Genomic DNA, 26,732 nt, shown 5'->3' with positions numbered 1-26,732 from the left:
CAATACATTAATATGAATTTAAAGGCAAAGTTTCACAAAATGATTTCCTATTCAACAACATGTAACACCTATTTGGGCTGCATAGCACACAAATAGTTAAACTGTCCAGCTAGCAGTAGAAGCACGGGTTACACGCGACTTCACACAACAGGGTCAGGGCCTTCGCCATGTGGAAGTGTTCCCTCTTTGGTGTAGTGCAACTACATCCCCCCAGGCTACTGTGCACACAACAAAAGATGGGCGCCAGGAGGTTCTTACAGTAAAACAGAAACGGTTTATTTAACTATGCACGAGGCAAGTGACCACAGGTTTAGTACTCACGCAGGAGCTGAGGCAATAGCACATTTCTCACAGAGGAAAGATCTCCATTAGGCATTTGCAGTATCACACACATTCCCTCCTGGAAGTTGTCAGGAAAGCAGCTTGTACCCTACAGTCCCTCTTCACTGAGGTCCCTGACTGGAGGCAACACATAAAGCCTCTGGGAAGCTCCTCCCTTACTGCAAATCCTTGTTGGAGCTTCAGCTGCTCTTTCTCTCTCACCTCTCTGCCTTTCTCTCCTAGAGAGACTATAACGAGTCTGCCCTAGTGTAACTATTCCTCATTCACGGGGTTACCTGCTCCCCGACTTCTTCTTCCAAAGCACATGGGCCTTTCTGGGCCTAGTTGTACCCAGGCTCCCCTGAGCTCACCCAGCTGGATCACCATCCACAGGCCAAAGAGGAAGTGGCCACTCCCTACACACACTATATAGCAGTGTAGCAGGGGAGTGTCATTCTCTCTGGCAGATCACTCTAAGAAAAAGGTGGGGGCCTTAAAGCTGCAGGGCAGATTACCCAGTAGGGGTCCCTACATACACCCGGGGGAAAAACCCATTTCGTCCCGACAATGGTTTAAACATCCCCAACATATATCAACTTACAGTACCATCACATCCACTTCTGGTATCCTCTCCTAAGGCATACCTGGTAACAATGGTCACTGCAAAGGAAACACAGCATGCACAATACTGTATCAAACATTTTCAATTGCATAATAAACATTGCAGTTGGTCAACTTTATTACACATCTGCAAAAATACTTCTCCCCCTCCCAAGGGTCCACACAGGCCAATCCTTGGGTGCAGAAACACTACTCAGCGAGTAGGTGAAGGCAGAAGAAATGGTGGTGGGGATCAATAGTCCTGAATTAGAACCCACTTAGTCCAGCAGTCCTTCCAGCCACAAAAAAACAATCAAGCAGCACTATAGGCATCTCACTCTGCAGGAGTCCATAGAAGAGCTGTAGCAAACACAGAAGAATCCATCCTCCAGGTTCTCCTCTTCCAGATCCATGATCCAGGATCACATATGAGCAGGAAATGGCTCCATCCGGGACATCCATCTTCCTCCCATCCAACTGACATCCGCAGGCCTTCGTGAAATTCGGGGCGAACCTCCAAGCCCGAACCCACGGCCAAATACTTCTAAGGAAATCCATACGATTCGAAGAATTCGTACATTCCGTTAATCCACTTCGAAAAATTCGTACGATCCATTCGTACACTCCAACAAATTCGTACATCCATTCGTACGATTCGAACAAAACAATGCACAGCCTGGTTTTAGGGAATCGAGCCCCACGTTGGGCGCCAAATGTAACACCTATTTGGGCTGCATAGCACACAAATAGTTAAACTGTCCAGCTAGCAGTAGAAGCATGGGTTACACGCGACTTCACACAACAGGGTCAGGGCCTTCGCCATGTGGAAGTGTTCCCTCTTTGGTGTAGTGCAACTACATCCCCCCAGGCTACTGTGCACACAACAAAAGATGGGCGCCAGGAGGTTCTTACATTAAAACAGAAACGGTTTATTTAACTATGCACAAGGCAAGTGACCACAGGTTTAGTACTCACGCAGGAGCTGAGGCAATAGCACATTTCTCACAGAGGAAAGGTCTCCATTAGGCATTTGCAGTATCACACACATTCCCTCCTGGAAGTTGTCAGGAAGCAGCTTCTACCCTACAGTCCCTCTTCACTGAGGTCCCTGACTGGAGGCAACACACAGAGCCTCTGGGAAGCTACTCCCTTACTGCAAATCCTTGTTGGAGCTTCAGCTGCTCTTTCTCTCTCACCTCTCTGCCTTTCTCTCCTAGAGAGACTATAACGAGTCTGCCCTAGTGTAACTATTCCTCATTCACGGGGTTACCTGGTCCCCGACTTCTTCTTCCAAAGCACATGGGCCTTTCTGGGCCTAGCTGTGCCCAGGCTCCCCTGAGCTCACCCAGCTGGATCACCATCCACAGGCCAAAGAGGAAGTGGCCACTCCCTACACACACTATATAGCAGTGTAGCAGGGGAGTGTCATTCTCTCTGGCAGATCACTCTAAGAAAAAGGTGGGGGCCTTAAAGCTGCAGGGCAGATTACCCAGTAGGGGTCCCTACAAACATATGTCCCCCAGGCTCCAAATCCTACTTGTGACTGGGGTTATTGTTAAATAAACCTTTTCTTCAGTGTGACTGCTGGGGGCCCAGAAAATAACACTGATAATTAGCTGTTTCATTAAAAGTTCTTACTACTAAAACAGTGTTGGACTGGCCCACAGGGATACCAGGAAAACTCCCGGTGGGCCCACGTGTCAGTGGCCTCTTATTTGTAAACATTTGGCCTATTTAATGGTCATTCTCTATTTCTTTATAGGAAAACATGTTTAATACTGGAAGAATATAGTTAGTAGATATAAATGACTAGGAGAATAAAGAAGTTGAGTGAGTAGAGGAGGAATAATAGTTTGGAAAGGTCCACTCTCAAAGGTTTTCTGGTGGGCCATTGGCATCCCAGTCCAACCCTGTACTACACTGTAAGTGTAGGGGGGTCCCTAAAATGATAGTAACCAGATAGTACTGACTGTATATAGGGAATGTAAAGGACTTATCTCTTGCTTAATGTGAGGAGCTATACCCTGGGGGTGGGATATGTTCCCATTGGCCCAGGGGTAGTGATTGAAGTTTGTTTCCTAGTCTATAGGAACAGGAGCTGCTGTGTAAAAATCAAGAAAATTAATTAGGAAGCATTATGGGAAGCAGAAAGGACAGTATTAGTTGCAGAAAGGGAAAATGTTTGCAATCAAAATGAAAAAAAAAACACAAAAGCACAAACAGATTGTACTCAGAAGAAACTATAATGTACTAATTGATGGCTGTTTGAATAGAATATTATTATAGGGAAAACATTAGTCCACTTGGTGAAACTTGCAGTCCCTGAAGCTCTGACCCCATGATTACACTATACAAGGTCACATAGTAACAACCCCCCACGTTGCAGCTGAATTTGCTAATTATTTCATGGGGTGAAACAGTTTTAGAGACAATTATGGAACAATATCTTACTGAGATCCTCTTTCCCGAGCCAACCAAGAGATCAAATAATGCTTTTGGACACTTGAATTACAGACACGAAATAACTGACTTATAAATCGTCCCACCAACAAAACTCAAAGGGCACATGTCTTACCAGTGGGACAAGCTGAAAACACGAAAGACTTCTCGAAACATCCCTCATTCTACTCAGCAATACCTGTACTTATTCTTAAAGGGATACTGTTATGGGAAAAGATGCTTTTTTTCAAAACACATCAGTTAATAGTGATGATCCAGCAGAATTCTGCACTAAATCCATTTCTTAAAAGAGAAAACTGTTTTTTTTTATATTTAATTTTGAAATTTGACATGGGGCTAGACATATTGTCAGTTTCCCAGCTGCCCCAGTTATGTGACTTGTGCCCTGATAAACTTCAGTCTCTCTTTACTGCTCTACATCAAGTTGGAGTGATATCACCCCCCCCCCCAGCAGCCAAACAACAGAACAATGGGAAGGTAACCAGATAGCAGCTCCTAACACAAGATAACAGCTGCCTGGTAGATATAAGAACAACACTCAATAGTAAAATCCAGGTCCCACTGAGACACATTCAGTTACATTGAGTAAAAAAATAACAGCCTGCCAGAAAGTAGTTCCATCCTAAAGTGTTGGCACAAGTCACATGACTGGGGGCAGCTGGGAAACTGACAATATGTCTAGCCCCATGTCAGATTTCAAAATTAAATATAAAAAAGATTTCAGTGCAGAATTCTGCTCGAGCAGCACTATTAACTGATGTGTTTTGAAATGTTTTTCCATGACAGTATCCCTTTAAATATTCCAAGGCAGCACACCTGGTTGTATCCCTAATAAAAACACATAAAGCTTAGGCCATTCTACACACACATATCCAGATATATAATCCTCTCCTGATATAACACAGGCATTTGATTCAATGAACTGCCAATACCTCTGGCAAGTACTGAAAAGGCTCAACCTTGTGAATTTAAATGTTATACAAGATTCAGATCATCAGGTGTGGGTTAGAAATTCATGTTAGAAAGGGTTTGTCACTTTTCCTTTTCACCCCTAGTGCTCAGAATCCTCAAATCTGGGGAATCTCACTGGGAAGGATCAAGGAGGAAAGAGCATTTTATGATGACTATGTTATCCTGTCTCTAGCACAAGTGGAAGGTTCCCCCAGGTCTGTCATGGATATACTCACTGAATTGGGGACACTGAGTGGTCTGCAAGTCAATGAAAGCAAATCAACCTTGTTCTCTAATAATTATAGTCTGTGGTAGAGTGACCAGGAAAAGGTGGAAAAAGGTCACTCTAGCCTTTAATTTCGCCCCAGGTACTGAGAGAGGCTCCAGGAAGGGAGTTACTAAACAGAGATTCAGTGCTCTGTTTAAAGACTTTTGTAGCCAGGGACTCCATTCCGCAGATCCAGTGCAGAAATTGTAGTTCACCTTCCACAGAAAAGCTGTCCTATGGAAAGGCTATTTAAAGTTAATTAGAATGGGAGAGGGAGTCTCTCATCAGGACACAGTAGGTAGGAGACGTGGCTGTGTGAGGAACTTCCAGAGGAGCTGGAGGTGCCGCCTGATCCTGCCAGAAGCAGAGGGAGCCCATGGCTGTGACTAAGAGCCAGAGTTGTTGTCTGTGTGGGACATTGGAGAAAAGCCAGGAGGCTAAAGAGTTCACTCCAAGACTGTGAGTACAGGGGTGAGCCACAACAATTGTTTTGTTTGCTGGTAGTCCACAAGGGGCCCAGCCTAGTCAGGGACTGCTCCAGAGTTGGAAGGTAGTGCCCAATGGGCTAGGTTTTATTTTATTATTTGTTTGAATGATAAAATGGTCACCCCTGTGTCTGTGGACAATACACTGTGTTTGTGAAAAGTGGGAAAATAACGTGTGTTTTCCTTGAAGAAGCCTGTGTGTCCCTGTCTTTATGCTCCTTTTTCCTATGCTGCCTGCTCACCATTGACTAATCCCCCCCCAAAAAGTTACATGTTCAAGCCGCCAGCTTGTCACAAGTCTAATAACATCCCAATGAAGAACTATAGGCTAATATCATCCCAATAAATAACTATAGGCTAATAAAATCCCAATTATGTCCTGTAAATTGTTGGGGGCCTCAATGAGGGGAGGGATGTCAGTCCCCCACTCACAGAACTATTTCATGGCCACACAACTGTTTGTATAACTTTAACCCACTGACAACCCCCTATTCTACCTTTCTATCTTTGGTTCACTGAAGACAATCCCTATTGCCCCATACAGATGTCTAAAGTCCCCCCATCCCATTCCAGAGGTACTAGAAAGCTCAATCAAAATGTGGGCAAGAGTAAAAAAGAAACATGAACACCCTTCCTCTCATCTCTCCCTCAAATTAACCCAATGGGAGAAATTCCAATCTTCCACACATGTGGACTCCCATTACTGCCCGTTACTTGGAATCATAATACAAAACAAAAAACAACTGGAGCAAAGTGGGGAATTCTGGTCCCTTCCAACCAGTGATCATGAAATAAAAAATATGTTTTCTAGTCCCACTTGTTCTTCAGAGAGTGTGTGTTTATTCTATATAGTTCAGCATGACACCAAATTGCACCCCATATACAACTCGGGGAGGTGTTGAACCCGATCCCTTCCTCAAGTAAAGAACAAGTGGGTCTCCAAAAATGTTACTTGGAATTAAACATTTCACTGATCTAAGTAAAAAAACCTAAATATTGGTGTACAGAAATTTACAGGTATGAGCTAGAATGTGGATCCCAAGAAAGTGCTATCGATAATGGTTGGACTGGGCACTAGAGTCTCATGGGACTGTATTGGTCTGTAACAAGGAACTCTGCGAGACAGCTGGAGAGGGAGTCTCTTCCATGTAACAACCCTGGGCTTCACCAACAACCTTTTGGGACCTCTGAACTTTTTGCAGAGGAGCTGACCCCCCACATTTCAGAGCCAAACGTTGTACAGACAAGGAGGAGGCAAATGAGTAAACAAGAACAAGCCAGGAGGGGCAGCAAGAATCAAGTCGAATCAAGTTAACAGTAGTTATGAGCGAAATTTTTTGCCAGCCATAAATTTAAGGTGAAATTCCGCATTTTGCCATCTGTGAATTTTTTTTTGCAAAACTGTGACAAAAATTTGCTATGACAAAAAAGTCACCCAGACAAAAAAAAAGTCGCCACAAGAAAAAACGCCCATTGACTTCAATTCATTTAAACAAAAAAATCTCCACAAGAAAAATTGCCCACTGAATTTAATGCATTTGAAGCGAGAAAAATTGTTGCGGAAGTAAAAAATTGTCATGTGTAAATTTTTTTTTTTATCACCTATTGACTTCACTGCATTTTGGGAATATTTTTTTGCCATTTCACAAATTGGCTCATCATCACTAGTCGAGAGTGGATAACCAGGCAAGAGTCAGGAACCAATTAACAACTAACATTGACTTGAGCAGGATCTAATTAACCAGAATCAGTTTGGGCAAGAAGCAAAGGCAAAGAGAGAAGGAATGAAAGGGCCAGGGAGCCAATAGGAAAAGTGGCAATTGTGAATGACAGGAAGGGAACCAATTCTTTTTTTTAAGAAAGGCTTTGTCTACAAACAATGAGCTGGTGACATCATCACATTTAGGGGCAGATGCATCAAGGGTTGAATATTGAGGGTTAATTAACCCTCGATATTCGACTGGGAATGAAAATCCTTCGATTTTGAATATCGAAGTTGAAGGATTTTGGCAAAAACTGCGAACTGCGTTCGATCGAACGATTTAATCCTTCGAATCGAACGATTCAAAGGATTTTAATCCAACGATCGAAGGATTATCCTTCGACCAAAAAAACTTAGCCAAGCCTATGGGGACCTTCCTCATAGACTAACATTGGGTTCGGAAGCTTTTAGATGGCGAACTAGGGGGTCGAAGTTTTTTCTTAAAGAGACAGTACTTCGACTATCAAATGGTCGAATAGTTGAACGATTTTTAGTTCGAATCCTTCGATTCGAAGTCGAAGGTCGAAGTAGCCCATTCGATGGCCGAAGTAGCCCAAAAAACACTTCGAAATTCGAAGTTTTTTTACTTCGAATCCTTCACTCGAAGTTAATGAGTTGGCCCCTTAGAGTTACATCAGAACACACGCTGTAACCCAATGCAATGACTGGCAAAGCATGAATGTGTGCTGAAGATCTCCAGAACGGACCCGTTGGCCACTGTGAGTAGAGGTAGGGGAGCCCATTGAACTGGCCATTGTCCTTACAGTCACTTTGTGTCACTAGCCACAGCACAGTTGTATCTATAGGATCACAGTCACCCTAACACTGAGTCCAGAAGTGATGCCAACCAGACTCCAACCAGCACAATTGTGTCTGATTTGTGTTGAGCCCAATCACATTAGATACAACATCCCCTGGCAACAGCAACAATGCTGGAATTTTGTGGGCAAATATTGCATTTTGGGAAAAAAACATGGCATTGCATGGCACAGGGTATTTCTGCAGGAGCTCATCTGCCACAGGTTCAGGTTCAGGTCCAGGTTCAAGTTTAGGTCCAGGTTCAGGTTCAGGTTTAGGTCCAGGTTCAGGTTCAGGCAGGTGCTGGAGCAGAGTGAGAAGTTTGCTGTTTTGCAGGTAATTTTGTCTTTTCACTAAACTGCACATGCGCCTGCCTGAACTGGAACAAAGAGAAAACTGAAGGAGCCAAACAAGATGGTGACAATGAGTTTCTACAAAAATACTTGGTGCAGTTTTTATGACTATAAAAGCACCAGCCTGGGGTATCAGGAAAGCAATTATAATCACTGAGTGTAGCTAATATTTTACCCACTCCCCAATGATTTCATTCCATTACTCACGTGTGATACCTTGTGCTATTGTCTGCCAGGGACCAGTTAATATAACACCAGATCCAGCCATAGATCTTATTTATTCCTCCAGTAAATACAGGAGAGATTCTTCCTACCTGATTCCTCTGTCTTGATGGTTCTTCTCTCCAGTTCTGTCCGTTTCTCTCCTCTGTACCCCCAGATAATGATGTTATACTCAGTGTACGACTGTAACTCACTGATTGTCACTCCCTTTATAATTTTCTGTATCTCTTTCTCTTCTTTCCTTTTCCCCTTTGGCCAATAGGAGACACTGATGTCCCAGTATGATTGGCAGGGCCCAGGCTCACATTCCCATTGGAGGGAGATGTTGGTGGGAGTGACACTTGCAGTTACCTTGAAAGCTGTAAGAGTAACAGGTTAGTAGCAGCCGTGGGATATATTGGGGATTCATATTATCACATCTAGTTTCCATATTGGCACATTCCCTATTTACTCTATTAAATATCAAGTTATCTGCCCCTGTGGCACAGCTTGTTGCCCCCCCTGCCACCTGCCTCTTACACCTCCCTGTTCCAGCACAACCTACAGTATCACTGGCTGAATTTACTCAGGCTCTCCTGCCATTTATACATTACTATATCTGCTGCCAGTATTTATACTATATCTGGTGTCAGTCTTTATACTATATCTGCTGTCAGTCTTTATACTATATCTGCTGTCAGTCTTTATACTATATCTGCTGTCAGTCTTTATACTATATCGGCTGTCAGTCTTTATACTATTTCTGCTGCCAGTCTTTATACTATATCTGCTGTCAGTCTTTATACTATATCTGCTGTCAGTCTTTATACTATATCGGCTGTCAGTCTTTATACTATTTCTGCTGCCAGTCTTTATACTATTTCTGCTGTCAGTCTTTATACTATATCTGCTGTCAGTCTTTATACTATATCTGCTGTCAGTCTTTATACTATATCGGCTGTCAGTCTTTATACTATATCTGCTGTCAGTCTTTATACTATATCTGCTGTCAGTCTTTATACTATATCGGCTGTCAGTCTTTATACTATTTCTGCTGCCAGTCTTTATACTATTTCTGCTGTCAGTCTTTATACTATTTCTGCTGTCAGTCTTTATACTATATCTGCTGTCAGTCTTTATACTATATCGGCTGTCAGTCTTTATACTATTTCTGCTGCCAGTCTTTATACTATTTCTGCTGTCAGTCTTTATACTATTTCTGCTGTCAGTCTTTATACTATATCTGCTGTCAGTCTTTATACTATATCGGCTGTCAGTCTTTATACTATATCTGCTGTCAGTCTTTATACTATATCTGCTGCCAGTCTTTATACTATTTCTGCTGCCAGTCTTTATACTATTTCTGCTGTCAGTCTTTATACTATTTCTGCTGTCAGTCTTTATACTATATCTGCTGTCAGTCTTTATACTATATCGGCTGTCAGTCTTTATACTATATCGGCTGTCAGTCTTTATACTATTTCTGCTGCCAGTCTTTATAAAGAAACAGTCACACAGCAGAGGGATTGGAGATAATAGTCAGCAATGCACATTATCTCAGAACTGTGAAACAGCAATATGATTTATTAAACACATTACAAATTATTGGACAGATTTTTAAGGTGAAAAAAATGTGACTTGTTTCACTTTGTCTTGCCTGGGAAAATGTTTTTCACTTTCTACTTATCTGTTATCTACTGTGTATCCTGTGCTTGAATGGCTGCCCCCATGGCTACACAGCAGCTTGTTTATATAAACTATAGTAGTACTTATCTGTTATCTACTGTGTATCCTGTGCTTGAATGGCTGCCCCCATGGCTACACAGCAGCTTGTTTATATAAACTATAGTAGTACTTATCTGTTATCTACTGTGTATCCTGTGCTTGAATGGCTGCCCCCATGGCTACACAGCAGCTTGTTTATATAAACTATAGTAGTACTTATCTGTTATCTACTGTGTATCCTGTGCTTGAATGGCTGCCCCCATGGCTACACAGCAGCTTGTTTATATAAACTATAGTAGTACTTATCTGTTATCTACTGTGTATCCTGTGCTTGAATGGCTGCCCCCATGGCTACACAGCAGCTTGTTATATAAACTATAGTAGTACTTATCTGTTATCTACTGTGTATCCTGTGCTTGAATGGCTGCCCCCATGGCTACACAGCAGCTTGTTTATATAAACTATAGTAGTACTTATCTGTTATCTACTGTGTATCCTGTGCTTGAATGGCTGCCCCCATGGCTACACAGCAGCTTGTTTATATAAACTATAGTAGTACTTATCTGTTATCTACTGTGTATCCTGTGCTTGAATGGCTGCCCCCATGGCTACACAGCAGCTTGTTTATATAAACTATAGTAGTACGTATCTGTTATCTACTGTGTATCCTGTGCTTGAATGGCTGCCCCCATGGCTACACAGCAGCTTGTTTATATAAACTATAGTAGTACTTATCTGTTATCTACTGTGTATCCTGTGCTTGAATGGCTGCCCCCATGGCTACACAGCAGCTTGTTTATATAAACTATAGTAGTACTTATATGTTATCTACTGTGTATCCTGTGCTTGAATGGCTGCCCCCATGGCTACACAGCAGCTTGTTTATATAAACTATAGTAGTACTTATCTTTTATCTACTGTGTATCCTGTGCAATTCGGGGCCCATTTACTTAGCTCGTGTGAAGGAATAGAAGAAAAAAAACTTCGAATTTCGAATGTTTTTTTTGGCTACTTCGACCTTCGACTATGACTTCAACTTCGAATTGAACGATTCTAACTAAAAATCTTTGATTATTCGACCATTCGATAGTCAAAGTACTGTCTCTTTACAAAAAAAAACTTCGACCCCCTAGTTTCCCACCTAAAACCTACCGAAGGTCCCCATAGGCTTTGCTATCTTTTTTTAGGTTGAAGAAAAATCGTTCGATCGAAGGATTACGATAAATCCTTCCATATTCGAAGTCGAAGGATTTTAATTTGGCAGTCGAATATCGAGGGTTAATTAATCCTCGATATTTGACCATAAGTACATTTGCCCCTTCGAGTTTTTGCTCGAGTTTATTGAGTTTTTTCACAACCTGGCTTTTTTGAGTTATTTTATTTATAAATAAGATAAAATAATGGATGGGAGTTTGGTCGAGCTTGGTTTAATAAACAGATTAGATAAATCTGAGTTTTAGTTAATAACCCCCTATGAATATAAAGAGTTATTAGAGGGGGTGTATATTATTTACATGACCCCGAGCCTTACAGATCCCTATTTACACTGTGATCTCCTGAGTGTGTCCATCTGATTAATGATTTGGGTCAGTACTCACCAATACAGGGATCCAACACATTCCAGTAACTGTGGGTTCCATTGTTCTTACATCTAATTGTCTGAGACAGAGACTGATATCTGGGGGCACAAGTCACTGTTACAGGTTCCTCACGATCATAGAAATCTTTGTTCAGAGAAAATGAATTGATTCCTGGTCCTGTTGGCTTTGCACATTTTTCTGGAATATAACCCAGTTGATATACAGTAAGGATATAAAGTGTTATTAGAGGGGGTGCATATTATTTACATGACACTGAGTCTTACAGATCCCTATTAACACTGTGATCTCCTGAGTGTGTCCCTCTGATTAATGATTTGGGTCAGTACTCACCAATACAGGGATCCGACACATTCCAGTAACTGTGGGTTCCATTCTTCCTACATCTAATTGGCTGAGATACAGACTGATACCCCCGGGCACAGGTCACTGTTACAGATTCCCCACGATCATAGAAATCTTTGTTCAGAGAAAATGAATTGATTCCTGGTCCTGTTGGCTTTGCACATTGTTCTGAAATATAACCCAGTTGATATACAGTAAGGATATTTAGTGAATAAAGTACCCCCTCTTGTAAAATATAAGGATAATATAAGTTACCAAGGAGTTTCATGACCATATAAAAGTACGAGGCCAAAGGCCGAGTGTTTTTATACAGGTCATGGAACTCCGAGGTAATGTCTAATATCCTCATATTTTGCAACTGGGGGAACTTTATTTATTATAATACACAAGTTTCAGTGAGTCATGTGACAGAAATGACATCAGAACTCACTGTTTATAACTGATGACATCAGAACTCACCGTTTATAAGGATATAATTTACAAGATATTCATGGCTTTTGTGTATTAGAAAGTGTTATTAGAGGGGGTGCATATTATTTACATGACACTGAGTCTTACAGATCCCTATTTACACTGTGATCCCCTGAGTGTGTCCCTCTGATTAATGATTTGGGTCAGTACTCACCAATACAGGGATCCGACACATTCCAGTAACTGTGAGTTCCATTCTTCCTACATCTAATTGTCTGAGATACAGACTGATACCCCCAGGCACAGGTCACTGTTACAGATTCACCACGATCATAGAAATCTTTGTTCAGAGAAAATGAATTGATTCCTGATCCTGTCGGCTTTGCACATTGTTCTGGGAAATAAACAGAGGGAATTTGTAGGAATAAGGAAGAATCAGCTGCAGTTGGATGAGAGTCAGACAATAAAATGCAACAGGCAAATGGCAACTTAATCGCAAAAATGGCATCAAAAGAATTTAGGGTCATGTGACAGCAGCAGGTGTCTGTGTATCTGTGGGGAGAAAATACTTTCTTTTAAATAGATTAACACTTATAGTTTCCACCAAAAATAATACCAGCCTTGCAAAATATTTGCATTGTTTCCCTATTAATAACATTGGCATCAAACATCAACTCTATTCACACATGAGACAGAGACAAGAGAAGCAGAACATTTGGCCACTAATTCTGCATATTGACTCATATCTATATCTATATCCACCTCAGCATTTGTTTGTCCTTAATTAAACTCATAGTCAGGTCTGTTCCTGGGTTCCTGGTAAGTAGTTTATATGTACGACCCCAATATTTCCTTCCAACCTTTGTACTTACCCACACATTGAATGTCTGTTACATCCCACACAGACTTCTCATGTTCAGATTTACATGTTATTGTGTTGGGTGAAGCTTTATATCCTTCTTTACAGCTCACAGACACCTCAGTATTGGGCCAATAATAATCTTTATCAGGAACAAGCTGCACATTTGGATCCATGCGGAGAAGAGATTTCTTACATTGCTCTATAAGAGAGAAACAGGACAGGCTGTTACTATTCACATATACAATTTGCTGTCATTGGGAAAAGCTTATGGGGGAGGCTCAGACTTGCCCCACATACACCAGTATGTCATAGACTTTAGTCATTTCTCAGGTAACAGTATTACCTCCTGGAATGAGAGTCCTGTGTGACTGGTGCAGTGGCTAAAAGCTGCCCAACTATTAGCTCATTTGCTCTTGTCTGTGTCACATCAGTGAGTCCCATAAGCAGCCCCTCTGGACTCCCGAATTGCTGTTTAGCCTACGGGGGACCTATTATAAAGTGTTGGCTACGTTTTGAGTAGTCAAGTATTTTTTTTGTAAAATCATTCGAATCGTTCGATTTGAATGATTTAATCGATCGATCGAATGATTTTTACTTCGATCGAAAAAAAAACTTCGACTATCGAAGTATTAAATTCGATGGTCGAATTTCGAAGTTTTTTAACTTCGAAATTCGATCCTTAGTAAATGTGCCCCTTAGTATTGAGTGAAATTTTTGCCGCAAAAACAGTGCCCTTTGGGGGTTATGTAATAAAAGGCATTAAGTTTGTCCAGGGGCAGAAACCCTTAGCAACCAATCAGCAGGTAGCACTTACTGGTCACCTGTTTAAAAACAAACATCTCATTGGTTGCTATGGGTTACTGCTCCTGGGTAAACTTAGCGCCTTTTATTACATTTGGGGGATAGACTCTAATGGGTGCGTCAGAAAAAAATTGTCACCCATAGACTTCAATGCATTTAGTCATATTTTAGCCTTTTCGGGAATTTTTGGCGAAGAGAAACGGGTCAGATTCACTCATCACTACCCATATTCCATGCCTAGTACATTTTCATAGTAACGGAGTCAGACTGTAACAAATGAATTAAGTTCAATCCTAACAAATCCTGGGGAAATCAGACAGATATTAAGGCAACTTGGTCCCGCCCCTCAGTAGTCCAACAGCAGTGATCCATACGTGGGCTTGTGTATTTGTGGATCAGCCATTAACTCTATACACACCAAATAATATTATTAATCACAGTCTCCATCTGTCACAATCAACCAGTTGCTTTGTGGAACAACATGCAGGGGATTTATTACACTCTATATAATGTGTGTATAGTCAGAGAGAATGTTACTCTCACATATTACAGGAATTAGTCAGGAATGTCCTGTTCTTACACAAATTAATAACTTAACATCATGTTTTTGTGCTGTAAGAAATAGGAAGAATATGGAATCCACTGAAGCCAATCATGTCAATCAGGGCAGGAACTAGGGGCAGGCACTAGAGCTCAGGTGAGGGGACTTAAGCTCCCCATAGACGCAATGATTCTTCTTGCAGAACGACTGATTTTAGGGAAGCCCGACCAATCCTTCGAAATTATCGTGCGGTTAGTGGGATTCCAACGATCGTACATCTTACGATTTTTCGGCCGACATCTGTCGGGAAATTGATCGGCCAGGTCAAAATATCTTTGTCGGTCCCAGTGCAATGTATCTATGTCTGCAGGGCCAAGCAGCTCCCCTTTGTTTTCCTGCCAAATTGGTCTTTTTAGTTGATGGTAAATTCGTACGATCGTACGATCGTTCTGAGAAGATCGTGATCTCAGGATCTGATCTTTTAAAAATCTCAACATCTATGGCCAGCTTTAGTCTTGAGTGAAGTTGGAGACAGACAGACAGACAGACAGACAGACAGGGAATTAGGAAGCAGGTGAGTGAAAGTCATTGGAGTAGTGACAATGGTGAGGTTTAAGAGGGTTGTGGGTGAGAGCAAGTCAGGGGTGGGGGAGGGGCTTGGGCAATGCAGATTTGGTTGTTACACAGGTACAGGGTCACAGTTAGACAAGAGCAACATCCAACCCTTCCCCTAATGTCCCATCACTCCCCATAATCCTCCAGTATCTTTTCTCAGGGGGACTCCTCACACCCTCCTTTTAAAGGGAAATATCCTCTGTCACGTGTTCCTCACATGGGTGTCTGTATAACCTCCTCAGGGCTTTTAGCTTAATATTCCCCAGTGTTACCCTGTTCTTTCTACTCTGACCCTGACTGGTAATGTAGGTACCAGGGTGCTACCAAGTCTCACTCCTCAGTGGAGTAAAAGTCCTCCTTCTGTCTCACATGATTAAGTGTCAGTGCTACAGTGAGGTATAAGTGCCCGGGCTGCTGTGAGTCTCCTTCTTTCTTCTTACTGTTTTATTCTGCTGTTATCTGCCATACCTTCCTATACCAGCCCATTCTTTCCTGCTCCCCCTCATGGCCACTACAGTAATTACACTTGTGTCTCACACTATGTCACCTCTCTGTACCACCTAGTGGTCACACCTGAACATTACATGCCACTGAAACTACATGACTTTCTCTCCTCATTAACATGTTACACTATAACTACAGGCCTGAGCATGTGATGATCATGGAACAGAGGGGTTCATCCTACCTGTGAGCTTTACCACTGGATTTATCCCTAAGTGTTGAGCAGCAGACTGGCAGAATTGTTTAAGTTTTTTTTTAGTATACAGGCACCAAATGGTTTGCTCCCTAAAACTGCTGATCTGTAATTTTACTAACTATGAAAAAATATTATTAAATAAAAAAATAAAAAAACTGCTGACCTAGACATGGGCCCTCAGTACTAACTGCCCCAGGATTCCAGTATAAGGGAAGGAGATTCCCCCAGGGAGGTGAGTGAGTTGCTGGGGGTGAGTAATTACCTGTACAGGGAACACGATTATCCCACGTGGTGCTCGGCCCATTCCTCATACATTTTACTGTAATTGTCTTGTCCTTAGGGTAATATCCCTGCATACACCACACTGTCACTGATTCCTCTGGGTCATAATATTCCTTGTCTCCCTCAGTCCTGTTTGTTCCATTTATCTGTGACAGGGGACACTGGGCTGGAATAAGAAGAAAGTACATGGAATTATTATAATCACACAGATTATCAGTGAGACATCACAGCATTTTGCTAACGCTCATTCATTTAGTTTATAAGATGAATTGAACAGGTTCCTCTTTACCTCTATTGATTGTATATTCCTATGTAATCTGCAAGATCAGTGTATACTTTATCTATTTATTGTACGACACTGCAGGATATTATAAACAAGTGTATAATAATAATTCCTTATTGACTTTTGAGACCTTTTCATGATTCACATTGTATGGCTGCATAAAAATCAGTACAGTCAGCAGCTGGCATAGAGCTGGAGCATAGAGCTGTGTGACTGGTAATATTAACATTTAAGCATTGAATCAGTTATTAAGCTTTGCTGAATTCGATAATATGCTTTCTGCTCAGTATATTGTGAGTGTCCCATGGCTCAGGTGAGTGACAGCACCAAGTGCAGAGATTTAATATGAATTCTTCCAATAGGGATATTGTGGGAGCTCAGTGACAAAAATGTCATTTAAAGAGGTTGTTCACCTTATAATGTAGAGAGAGAGCTTTCATTTTTTATGATTTGTGTTTTTTGAGTTATTTAGCTTTTTATTCATCAGCTCTCCAGTTTGCAATTTCAGCAATCTTGTTGCTAGGGTCCACATTCCCCTAGCAACCATGCACTGATTCGAATAAGAGACTGGAATATGAATAGGAGAGGACTGAATAGAAAGACAAGTAATAAAAAGCAGCAATAACAATACATTTGTAGCCTTACAGACCATTTGTTTTTTAGACGGCGACAGATATACATCAAAAAATGAACATACATTTGAAAAACAGAAATAAAACAGCAGATCTAGTCTCAGTCATAAAAATAAATAACATACAAATCTTATAATGCACCTGGCGGGGAGTTTAGACATATGATGACCCCAATATCTCCTTCCAACCCCCCAACCTTTGTACTTACCCACACATTGAATGTCTGTTACATCCCACACAGACTTATCATGTTCAGATTTACATGTTATTGTGTTGGGTGAAGCTTTATATCCTTCTTTACAGCTCACAGACACCTCAGTATTGGGCAAATAATAATCATTATCAGGAACAAGCTGCACATTTGGATCCATGCGGAGAAGAGATTTCTTACATTGCTCTATAAGAGAGAAACAGGACAGGCTGTTACTATTCACATATACAATTTGCTGTCATTGGGAAAAGCTTATGGGGGAGGCTCAGACTTGCCCCACATACACCAGTATGTCATAGACTTTAGTCATTTCTCAGGTAACAGTATTACCTCCTGGAATGAGAGTCCTGTGTGACTGGTGCAGTGGCTAAAAGCTGCCCAACTATTAGCTGATTTGCTCTTGTCTGTGTCACATCAGTGAGTCCCATAAGCAGCCCCTCTGGACTCCCACTTACTCTGTGTCACTGGAGATGGGGCTAAATAATGGGGACACTTACTGCTCACCCCCAGCCCCACCCATACTTATGGGCCCATTTACTAAGGGTGAAAGTGAATTAGCGAATTCAAAAACTTCGAATTTCAAAGTAATTTTGGAGTATAGGCCAAAAATCAATTCGAATTTAAAAAATACTTCACAAATTCGACCATTCAAAAATCTAAGTGCTGTCTCTTTAACAAACTTCGAATTCGACACTTCGTCACCTTAAACCTGCCAAATTGCTGTTTAGCCTACGGGGGACCTCCTATAAACTTTTTGGCTAAGTTTTGAGTAGTCAAAGTATTTTTTTGTAAAATCGTTCGAATCGTTCGATTCGAACGATTTAATCGATCGAACAAACGATTTTTACTTTGATCGTAAACGGCCGACTATCAAAGTATTAAATTCGATGGTCAAATTTCTAAGTTTTTTAGCTTCGAAATTCGATCCTTAGTAAATGTGCCCCTTAGTATTGAGTGAAATTGTTGTCGCAAAAACAGTGCCCTTTGGGGGTTATGTAATAAAAGGCATTAAGTTTGCCCAGGGGCAGAAACCCTTAGCAACCAATCAGCAGGTAGCACTTACTGGTCACCTGTTTAAAAACAAACATCTCATTGGTTGCTATGGGTTACCGCTCCTGGGTAAACTTAGCGCCTTTTATTACATTTGGGGGATAGGCCCTAATGGGTGCGTCAGAAATAAATTGTCACCCATAGACTTCAATGCATTTAGTCATATTTAACGTTTTCGTGAATTTTTGGCGAAGAGAAACGGGTCAGATTCACTCATCACTACCCATATTCCATGCCTAGTAAATTCATAGTAACGGAGTCAGACTGTAACAAATGAATTAAGTTCAATCCTAACAAATCCTGGGGAAATCAGACAGATATTAACCCTTTAAGTGCCACAGAACGTAGAATCTACGTTCTGTGGAAAAGTAACTTGAAATGCCACAGAACGTAGATTCTACGTTCTGCAGCACTTCCGGGTTGTGGAGCGGAGGAGCGGCTGTTAGAGCCGCTCGCTCCGTTCCGCTTCGATCCCCTGCCCCTAGGCAACGAGCAGAGCAGGGGATCGAGTGGCCCCTGGGGCGCGATCGCCCAGGGGCCCAAAAGCAGCAGCAGGCACGTGTTACTTACGTGTCCTGCTGCTGCAGCCTGCACTGCGCCGTTGATCTCCGCCCCCACAGCACAGGAACACGAGGATCGTCGCAGATGTCTTCCTGGGACCCCTCCACATCGTGTGCAACAGTCTTCAGCGACTTTTTCAGGTTAGTGCAACAATTACACACACAAACACACCAACACACACTTATTACAGTAATACACACTTAGATTCACACTTACACACACTTACACATACATTTTTGGGGATTGGGGGGGTCACTTACACTCACTGCACTTACACACATGTGCACACGCACACACGCGCACATAACATGTAATTTACCATTTGTATACACGCACACGCACATACATGGCATTGTGGCTTTTTTTTTTTTTTTCTTATCGCATCGTCTCTTTTTTTGGCTGAAAAAAATGTTTTATTGCCATTACGAATAGCGTATTCGCTAACCGTACTGTGCAATATCTTTTGTATGTTATTTCGGTGATTATATTGCAATTTTGGGTATTTTGGTGCATTTTTAGCCATTTTATTGAATTTTTAGCCATTTTATTGCATTTTCAGCTCTGCATATGTTGTGTTCACTTGTTTCTAGCCGTATAACCTGTTTGGCCCAGCTAAAATATTCAAACTGTGATTCTGATGGCCGATAACACTATTCTGGAAAAAAAACATTGATTTTTGTGGTTTTATTGGATTTTTTTTCATTTCACTCTTTACTGCCTTATTTTGTTTTGCCTTGTAAATTTTATCTACTATATATCCATTTGGGGGTCTCTGTGCGCCACATAGTTTGGTATATCTATGCATATTGGGCATCAAAGTGTTCCGTAGACCCCTGGCGTTCATATTTAGGATGTTTTATGCTGATACGTTACGAAATGTGGGGCATATAATGGGGTAAAATTCAAGCTTTGTGACGATTTTCAGAAATTTGATAAAAACCGTTATGTTCAGCATTGCTTTGCAGTTTGGCAGTTTGTAGTAGAAACACTTATTTACCCATATTGGATTCGTCAGAATGTGTACTTTCTGAAAATATCTGGTTTTCTGGGGTCTCTGTACTGTTTAGGGGGGTCTAATGTCGCATAATACACACACAGGTGCTTATATTGCAGCAGCCAGAGCGTCAGCTGTGAAAATGTATATACACTATTGTCATTTGGTGGTCTCTGTGCGCCACATAGTTTGGTATATCTATGCATATTGAGCATCAAAGTGTTCAGTAGACCCCTGGCGTTCATATTTAGGATGTTTTATGCTGATACGTTACGAAATGTGGGGCATATAATGGGGTAAAATTCAAGCTTTCTGACGATTTTCAGAAATTTGATAAAAACCGTTATGTTTCAGCATTGCTTTGCAGTTTTGGCAGTTTGTAGTAGAAACACTTATTTACCCATATTGGATTCGTCAGAATGTGTACTTTCTGAAAATATATGGTTTTCTGGGGTCTCTGTACTGTTAGGGGGGTCTAATGTTGCATAATACACACACCAGGCGCTTATATTGCAGCAGCCAGCGCGTCAGCTGTGAAAATGTATATACACTATTGTCATTTGGTGGTCTCTGTGCGCTACATAGTTTGGTATATCTATGCATATTGAGCATCAAAGTGTTCAGTAGACCTCTGGCGTTCATATTTAGGATGTTTTATGCTGATACGTTACAAAACGTGGAGCATATAATGGGGTAAAATTCAAGCTTTGTGACGATTTTCAGAAATTTTGATAAAAACCGTTATGTTCAGCATTGCTTTGCAGTTTGGCAGTTTGTAGTAGAAACACTTATTTACCCATATTGGATTCGTCAGAATGTGTAATTTCTGAAAATAATATGGTTTTCTGGGGTCTCTGTACTGTTAGGGGGGTCTAATATCGCATAATACACACACCAGGTGCTTATATTGCAGCAGCCAGCGCGTCAGCCGTGAAAATGTATATACACTATTGTCATTTGGGGGTCTCTGTGCGCCACATAGTTTGGTATATCTATGCATATTGGGCATCAAAGTGTTCAGTAGACCCCTGGCGTTCATATTTAGGATGTTTTATGCTGATACGTTACGAAACGTGGAGCATATAATGGGGTAAAATTCAAGCTTTGTGACGATTTTCAGAAATCTGATAAAAACCGTTATGTTCAGCATTGCTTTGCAGTTTGGCAGTTTGTAGTAGAAACACTTATTTACCCATATTGGATTCGTCAGAATGTGTACTTTCTGAAAATATCTGGTTTTCTGGGGTCTCTGTACTGTTAGGGGGTCTAATGTCGCATAATACACACACCAGGTGCTTATATTGCAGCAGCCAGCGCGTCAGCCGTGAAAATGTATATACACTATTGTCATTTGGGGTCTCTGTGCGCCACATAGTTTGGTATAATCTATGCATATTGGGCATCAAAGTGTTCAGTAGACCCCTGGCGTTCATATTTAGGATGTTTTATGCTGATACGTTACGAAACGTGGAGCATATAATGGGGTAAAATTCAAGCTTTGTGACGATTTTCAGAAATTTGATAAAAACCGTTATGTTCAGCATTGCTTTGCAGTTTGGCAGTTTGCAGTAGAAACACTTATTTACCCATATTGGATTCGTCAGAATGTGTACTTTCTGAAAATATATGGTTTTCTGGGGTCTCTGTACTGTTAGGGGGGTCTAATGTCGCATAATACACACACCAGGTGCTTATATTGCAGCAGCCAGCGCGTCAGCCGTGAAAATGTATATACACTATTGTCATTTGGGGGTCTCTGTGCGCCACATAGTTTGGTATATCTATGCATATTGGGCATCAAAGTGTTCAGTAGACCCCTGGCGTTCATATTTAGGATGTTTTATGCTGATACGTTACGAAACGTGGAGCATATAATGGGGTAAAATTCAAGCTTTGTGATGATTTTCAGAAATTTGATAAAAACCGTTATGTTCAGCATTGCTTTGCAGTTTGGCAGTTTGTAGTAGAAACACTTATTTACCCATATTGGATTCGTCAGAATGTGTACTTTCTGAAAAATATATGGTTTTTCTGGGGTCTCTGTACGTTTAGGGGGGTCTAATGTCGCATAATACACACACCAGGTGCTTATATTGCAGCAGCCAGCGCGTCAGCCGTGAAAATGTATATACAGTATTGTCATTTGGGGGTCTCTGTGCGCCACATAGTTTTGGTATATCTTATGCATATTGGGCATCAAAGTGTTCAGTAGACCGCTGGCGTTCATATTTAGGATGTTTTATGCTGATAAGTTACGAAATGTGGGGCATATAATGGGGTAAAATTCAAGCTTTGTGACGATTTTCAGAAATTTGATAAAAAACGTTATGTTCAGCATTGCTTTGCAGTTTGGCAGTTTGTAGTAGAAACACTTATTTACCCATATTGGATTCGTCAGAATGTGTACTTTCTGAAAATATATGGTTTTCTGGGGTCTCTGTACTGTTAGGTGGTCTAATGTCGCATAATACACACACCGGGTGGTTATGTTGCAGCAGCCAGCGCGTCAGCCGTGAAAATGTCTATACATATTGTCATTTGGGGGTCTCTGTGCGCCACATAGTTTGGTATATCTATGCACATTGGGCATCAAACTATTTAGTAGACCCTATGTTTATATTTAGGATGCTTTATCTGGTAATGATACATGGACAATACGTTGCTGGAAAGTTGAAGCTTTGAGGCAATTTTCAGATATTTCACCAAAACCGCCAATTTGGCAAAGCCTTGCGACTCAGTAGTTTGGAGCAGAAAGGCATGGGTACCCATTTTAGATTCTGTAGAATGTGTACTTTCCAAAAATGTATGGGTTTGGGGGGTAAACATATATTTCTGTGTTTTTACCCCACAAAAATGCAGACAATGTGCTGATTTTTCATTAGCTGACGTTACCCCACAGGACAATTTGTATGTGCTAACTTCATTTTGGGGCCTCTAAATGCCATATACTTTGGTAAACCTATGCACAGTGGGCACCAAACTGTTTGGAGGACCCCTGGCAATCACAATTTGGGTGCTTTTTTGTGATACGTAATGATACATGGGTGATATGATGCTGGATAGTTGAAGCATTGAGGCAATTTTCAGATATTTCACCAAAACCGACAACTTTGGGAAAGCCTTGCGACTCAGTAGTTTGGAGCAATAAGGCATGGGTACCCATTTTAGATTCTGTAGAATGTGTACTTTCCAAAAATGTATGGGTTTGGGGGGTAAACATATATTTCTGTGTTTTTACCCCACAAAAAATGCAGTTAATGTGTTGATCTTTCATTAGCTGAAGTTACCCACAGGACTATTTGTATGCACTAACTTCATTTTGAGGCCTCTAAATGCCAGATACTTTGGTAAACCTATGAACAATGGCCACCAAACTGTTCGGAGGAACCCTGGCAATCATATTTAGGGTGCTTTTTCTTGGTGCATAACGATACATGGGTGATATGGTGCTGAGAAGTTGAAGCTTTGAGGCAATTTTCAGATATTTCACCAAAACCGACAATTGTGGGAAAGCCTTGCGACTCAGTAGTTTGGAGCAGAAAGGCATGGGTACCCATTTTAGATTCGGTAGAATGTGTACTTTCCAAAACTATATGGGTTTTGGGGGGCAAACATATATTTCTGTGTTTTTACCCCGCAAAATGCAGTCAATGTGTTGATTTTTCATTAGCTGAAGTTACCCACAGAACTGTTTGTATGCGCTAACTTCATTTTGGGCCTCTAAATGCCAGATACTTTGGTAAACTATGAACAATGGCCACCAAAAATGTTCAGAGGAACCCTGGCAATCATATTTAGGGTGCTTTTTCTTAGTACGTAATGATACATGGGTGATATGGTGCTGGGAAGTTGAAGCTTTGAGGCAATTTTCAGATATTTCACCAAAACCGACAACTTTGGGAAAGCCTTGCGACTCAGTAAGTTTGGAGCAGAAAGGCATGGGGACCATTTTAGATTCGTAGAATGTGTACTTTCCAAAAATATATGGGTTTTGGGGGTAAACATATATTTCTGTGTTTTTACCCCACAAAAATGCAGTCAATGTGTTGATTTTTCATTAGCTGAAGTTACCCACGGGACTGTTTGTATGCGCTAACTTCATTTTGGGCCTCTAAATGCCAGATACTTTGGTAAACCTATGAACAATGGCCACCAAACTGTTTGGAGGAACCCTGGCAATCATATTTAGGGTGCTTTTTCTTGGTGCGTAACGATACATGGGTGATATGGTGCTGAGAAGTTGAAGCTTTGAGGCAATTTTCAGATATTTCACCAAAACCGACAATTGTGGGAAAGCCTTGCGACTCAGTAGTTTGGAGCAGAAAGGCATGGGTACCCATTTTAGATTCGGTAAAATGTGTACTTTCCAAAAATATATGGGCTTTGGGGGTAAACATATATTTCTGTGTTTTTACCCACAAAAATGCAGTCAATGTGTTGATTTTTCATTAGCTGAAGTTACCACGGGACTGTTGTATGCGCTAACTTCATTTTGGGGCCTCTAAATGCCAGATACTTTGGTAAAACCTATGAACAATGGCCACCAAACTGTTTGGAGGAAACCCTGGCAATCATATTTAGGGTGCTTTTTCTTGGTGCGTAACGATACATGGGTGATATGGTGCTGAGAAGTTGAAGTTTTGAGGCAATTTTCAGATATTTCACCAAAACCGACAATTGTGGGAAGCCTTGCGACTCAGTAGTTTGGAGCAGAAAGGCATGGGTACCCATTTTAGATTCGGTAGAATGTGTACTTTCCAAAATATATGGGTTTTGGGGGTAAACATATATTTCTGTGTTTTTACCCCACAAAAATGCAGTCAATGTGTTGATTTTTCATTAGCTGAAGTTACCCACGGGACTGTTTGTATGCGCTAACTTCATTTTGGGGCCTCTAAATGCCAGATACTTTGGTAAACCTATGAACAATGGCCACCAAACTGTTTGGAGGAACCCTGGCAATCATATTTAGGGTGCTTTTTCTTGGTGTGTAACGATACATGGGTGATATGGTGCTGAGAAGTTGAAGGTTTGAGGCAATTTTCACATATTTCACCAAAACTGACAATTGTGGGAAAGCCTTGCGACTCAGTAGTTTGGAGCAGAAAGGCATGGGTACCCATTTTAGATTCAGTAGAATGTGTACTTTCCAAAAATATATGGGTTTTGGGGGTAAACATATATTTCTGTGTTTTTACCCCACAAAAATGCAGTCAATGTGTTTGATTTTTCATTAGCTGAAGTTACCCACGGGACTGTTTGTATGCGCTAACTTCATTTTGGGGCCTCTAAATGCCAGATACTTTGGTAAACCTATGAACAATGGCCACCAAAATGTTCAGAGGAACCTGGCAATCATATTTAGGGTGCTTTTTCTTAGTACATAATGATACATGGGTGATATGGTGCTGGGAAGTTGAAGGTTTGAGGCAATTTTCACATATTTCACCAAAACCGACAATTTTGGGAAAGCCTTGCGACTCAGTAGTTTGGAGCAGAAAGGCATGGGTACCCATTTTAGATTCTGTAGAATGTGTACTTTCCAAAAATATATGGGTTTGGGGGGTAAACATATATTTCTGTGTTTTTACCCCACAAAAAATGCAGTCAATGTGTTGATTTCTCAGTAGCTGAAGTAAAGTCCTGATCAATTTGGATGTGCTAACTTCATATTGGTGTCTCTAAATGCCAGATACTTTGGTAAACCTATGCATAATGGGTGTCAAACTGTTCAGTGGACCCCTGGCAATCATATTTCAGGTGCTTTTTCTTGGTACCTAATATAGTTTGGGATATGCGGAGCAGCAAAATAAAACCTTTGCAATGATTTTTCAGAATTTTGAATTTTTTTTTGAAAAACCGCTATGTTCAGACAAGCTTTTATGTTTGGTAGTTGGGATTAGAGAGACATAGTTACCCATTTTGTAATCGGCAGAATGTGTACTTTTCAAAATGTATGGTTTTCTGGGGTAAACCTACGGTTTCAGGAGTTTTTGCCTTGGAATCTAAAGCATGCCGTTTCTGCCTTAGTGCTTTCAAAATTCGGCAATATACTGCCGGGAGTTTTTGAGGTACAGAAGTCCTAAATCTCCCTAAAACTATACATATCTGGTATTGGCACGTTCGAGAGACATAAGGCTTTCCAAATCAGTTGGATTTTCATCCGTAAAATGAAATATTTTTCTGGTATAAATTGATATACGATGAAAAATGGTAATTTTTCATTTTTTTTTGGTATTTAGCACTATTAATTTTTTTGCACAGGTGGAAATACATGAAAACTCAGGCAGATTTAGAAAGCTCAGTTTCTACCGAAAAAACAATGTATAGTTTTCCTAGGTAAACTATAGGTTTCCCCTCAGAAAATGCCCCTAAAGTGAGAGAGCACAAAATGTTTCAAAAACGGCTGGCATTTCGCGTAACCAAAATGTGAAATTCTGCTGGCACTTAAAGGGTTAAGGCAACTTGGTCCCGCCCCTCAGTAGTCCAACAGCAGTGATCCATACGTGGGCTTGTGTATTTGTGGATCAGCCATTAACTCTATACACATCAAATAATATTATTAATCACAGTCTCCATCTGTCACAATCAACCAGTTGCTTTGTGGAACAACATGCAGGGGATTTATTACACTCTATATAATGTGTGTATAGGCAGAGAGAATGTTACTCTCACATATTACAGGAATTAGTCAGGAATGTCCTGTTCTTACACAAATTAATAACTTCACATCATGGTTTGGTGCTGTAACAAATAGGAAGAATATGGAATCAACTGAAGCCAATCATGTCAATCAGGGCTGGAACTAGGGGCAGGCACTAGAGCTCAGGTGAGGGGACTTAGTCTTGAGTGAAGTTGGAGACAGACAGACAGACAGACAGACAGGGAATTAGGAAGCAGGCGAGTGAAAGTCATAGGGATAGTG

General features: G+C 41.0%; 1 protein-coding gene across 2 annotated transcripts in view; it reads right to left on the bottom strand.

Annotated features, from left to right (window-relative positions):
• The window catches only part of LOC108719159 (receptor-type tyrosine-protein phosphatase T-like), a 101,292-nt gene that overhangs the window by 49,307 nt on the left and 25,253 nt on the right, over positions 1 to 26,732 (bottom strand). For both annotated transcript variants that reach the window (XM_041570825.1, XM_041570822.1), the window contains exons 5-11: positions 17,200 to 17,388; positions 16,057 to 16,242; positions 13,151 to 13,339; positions 12,493 to 12,672; positions 11,856 to 12,035; positions 11,523 to 11,702; positions 8,313 to 8,579 (exon numbers count right to left, since the gene is read on the bottom strand). In XM_041570825.1, the coding sequence (XP_041426759.1) occupies positions 8,313 to 8,579; positions 11,523 to 11,702; positions 11,856 to 12,035; positions 12,493 to 12,672; positions 13,151 to 13,339; positions 16,057 to 16,242; positions 17,200 to 17,388 (1,371 nt within the window). The remainder of the gene's footprint in view (positions 1 to 8,312; positions 8,580 to 11,522; positions 11,703 to 11,855; positions 12,036 to 12,492; positions 12,673 to 13,150; positions 13,340 to 16,056; positions 16,243 to 17,199; positions 17,389 to 26,732) is intronic.

Source organism: Xenopus laevis, chromosome 1L, assembly GCF_017654675.1.
Source record: "Xenopus laevis strain J_2021 chromosome 1L, Xenopus_laevis_v10.1, whole genome shotgun sequence".
Lineage (NCBI taxonomy): Eukaryota > Metazoa > Chordata > Amphibia > Anura > Pipidae > Xenopus > Xenopus laevis.
The sequence above is the reverse complement of the archived record's forward strand: the minus strand, read 5'-3'. Positions and strand labels throughout refer to the sequence as shown.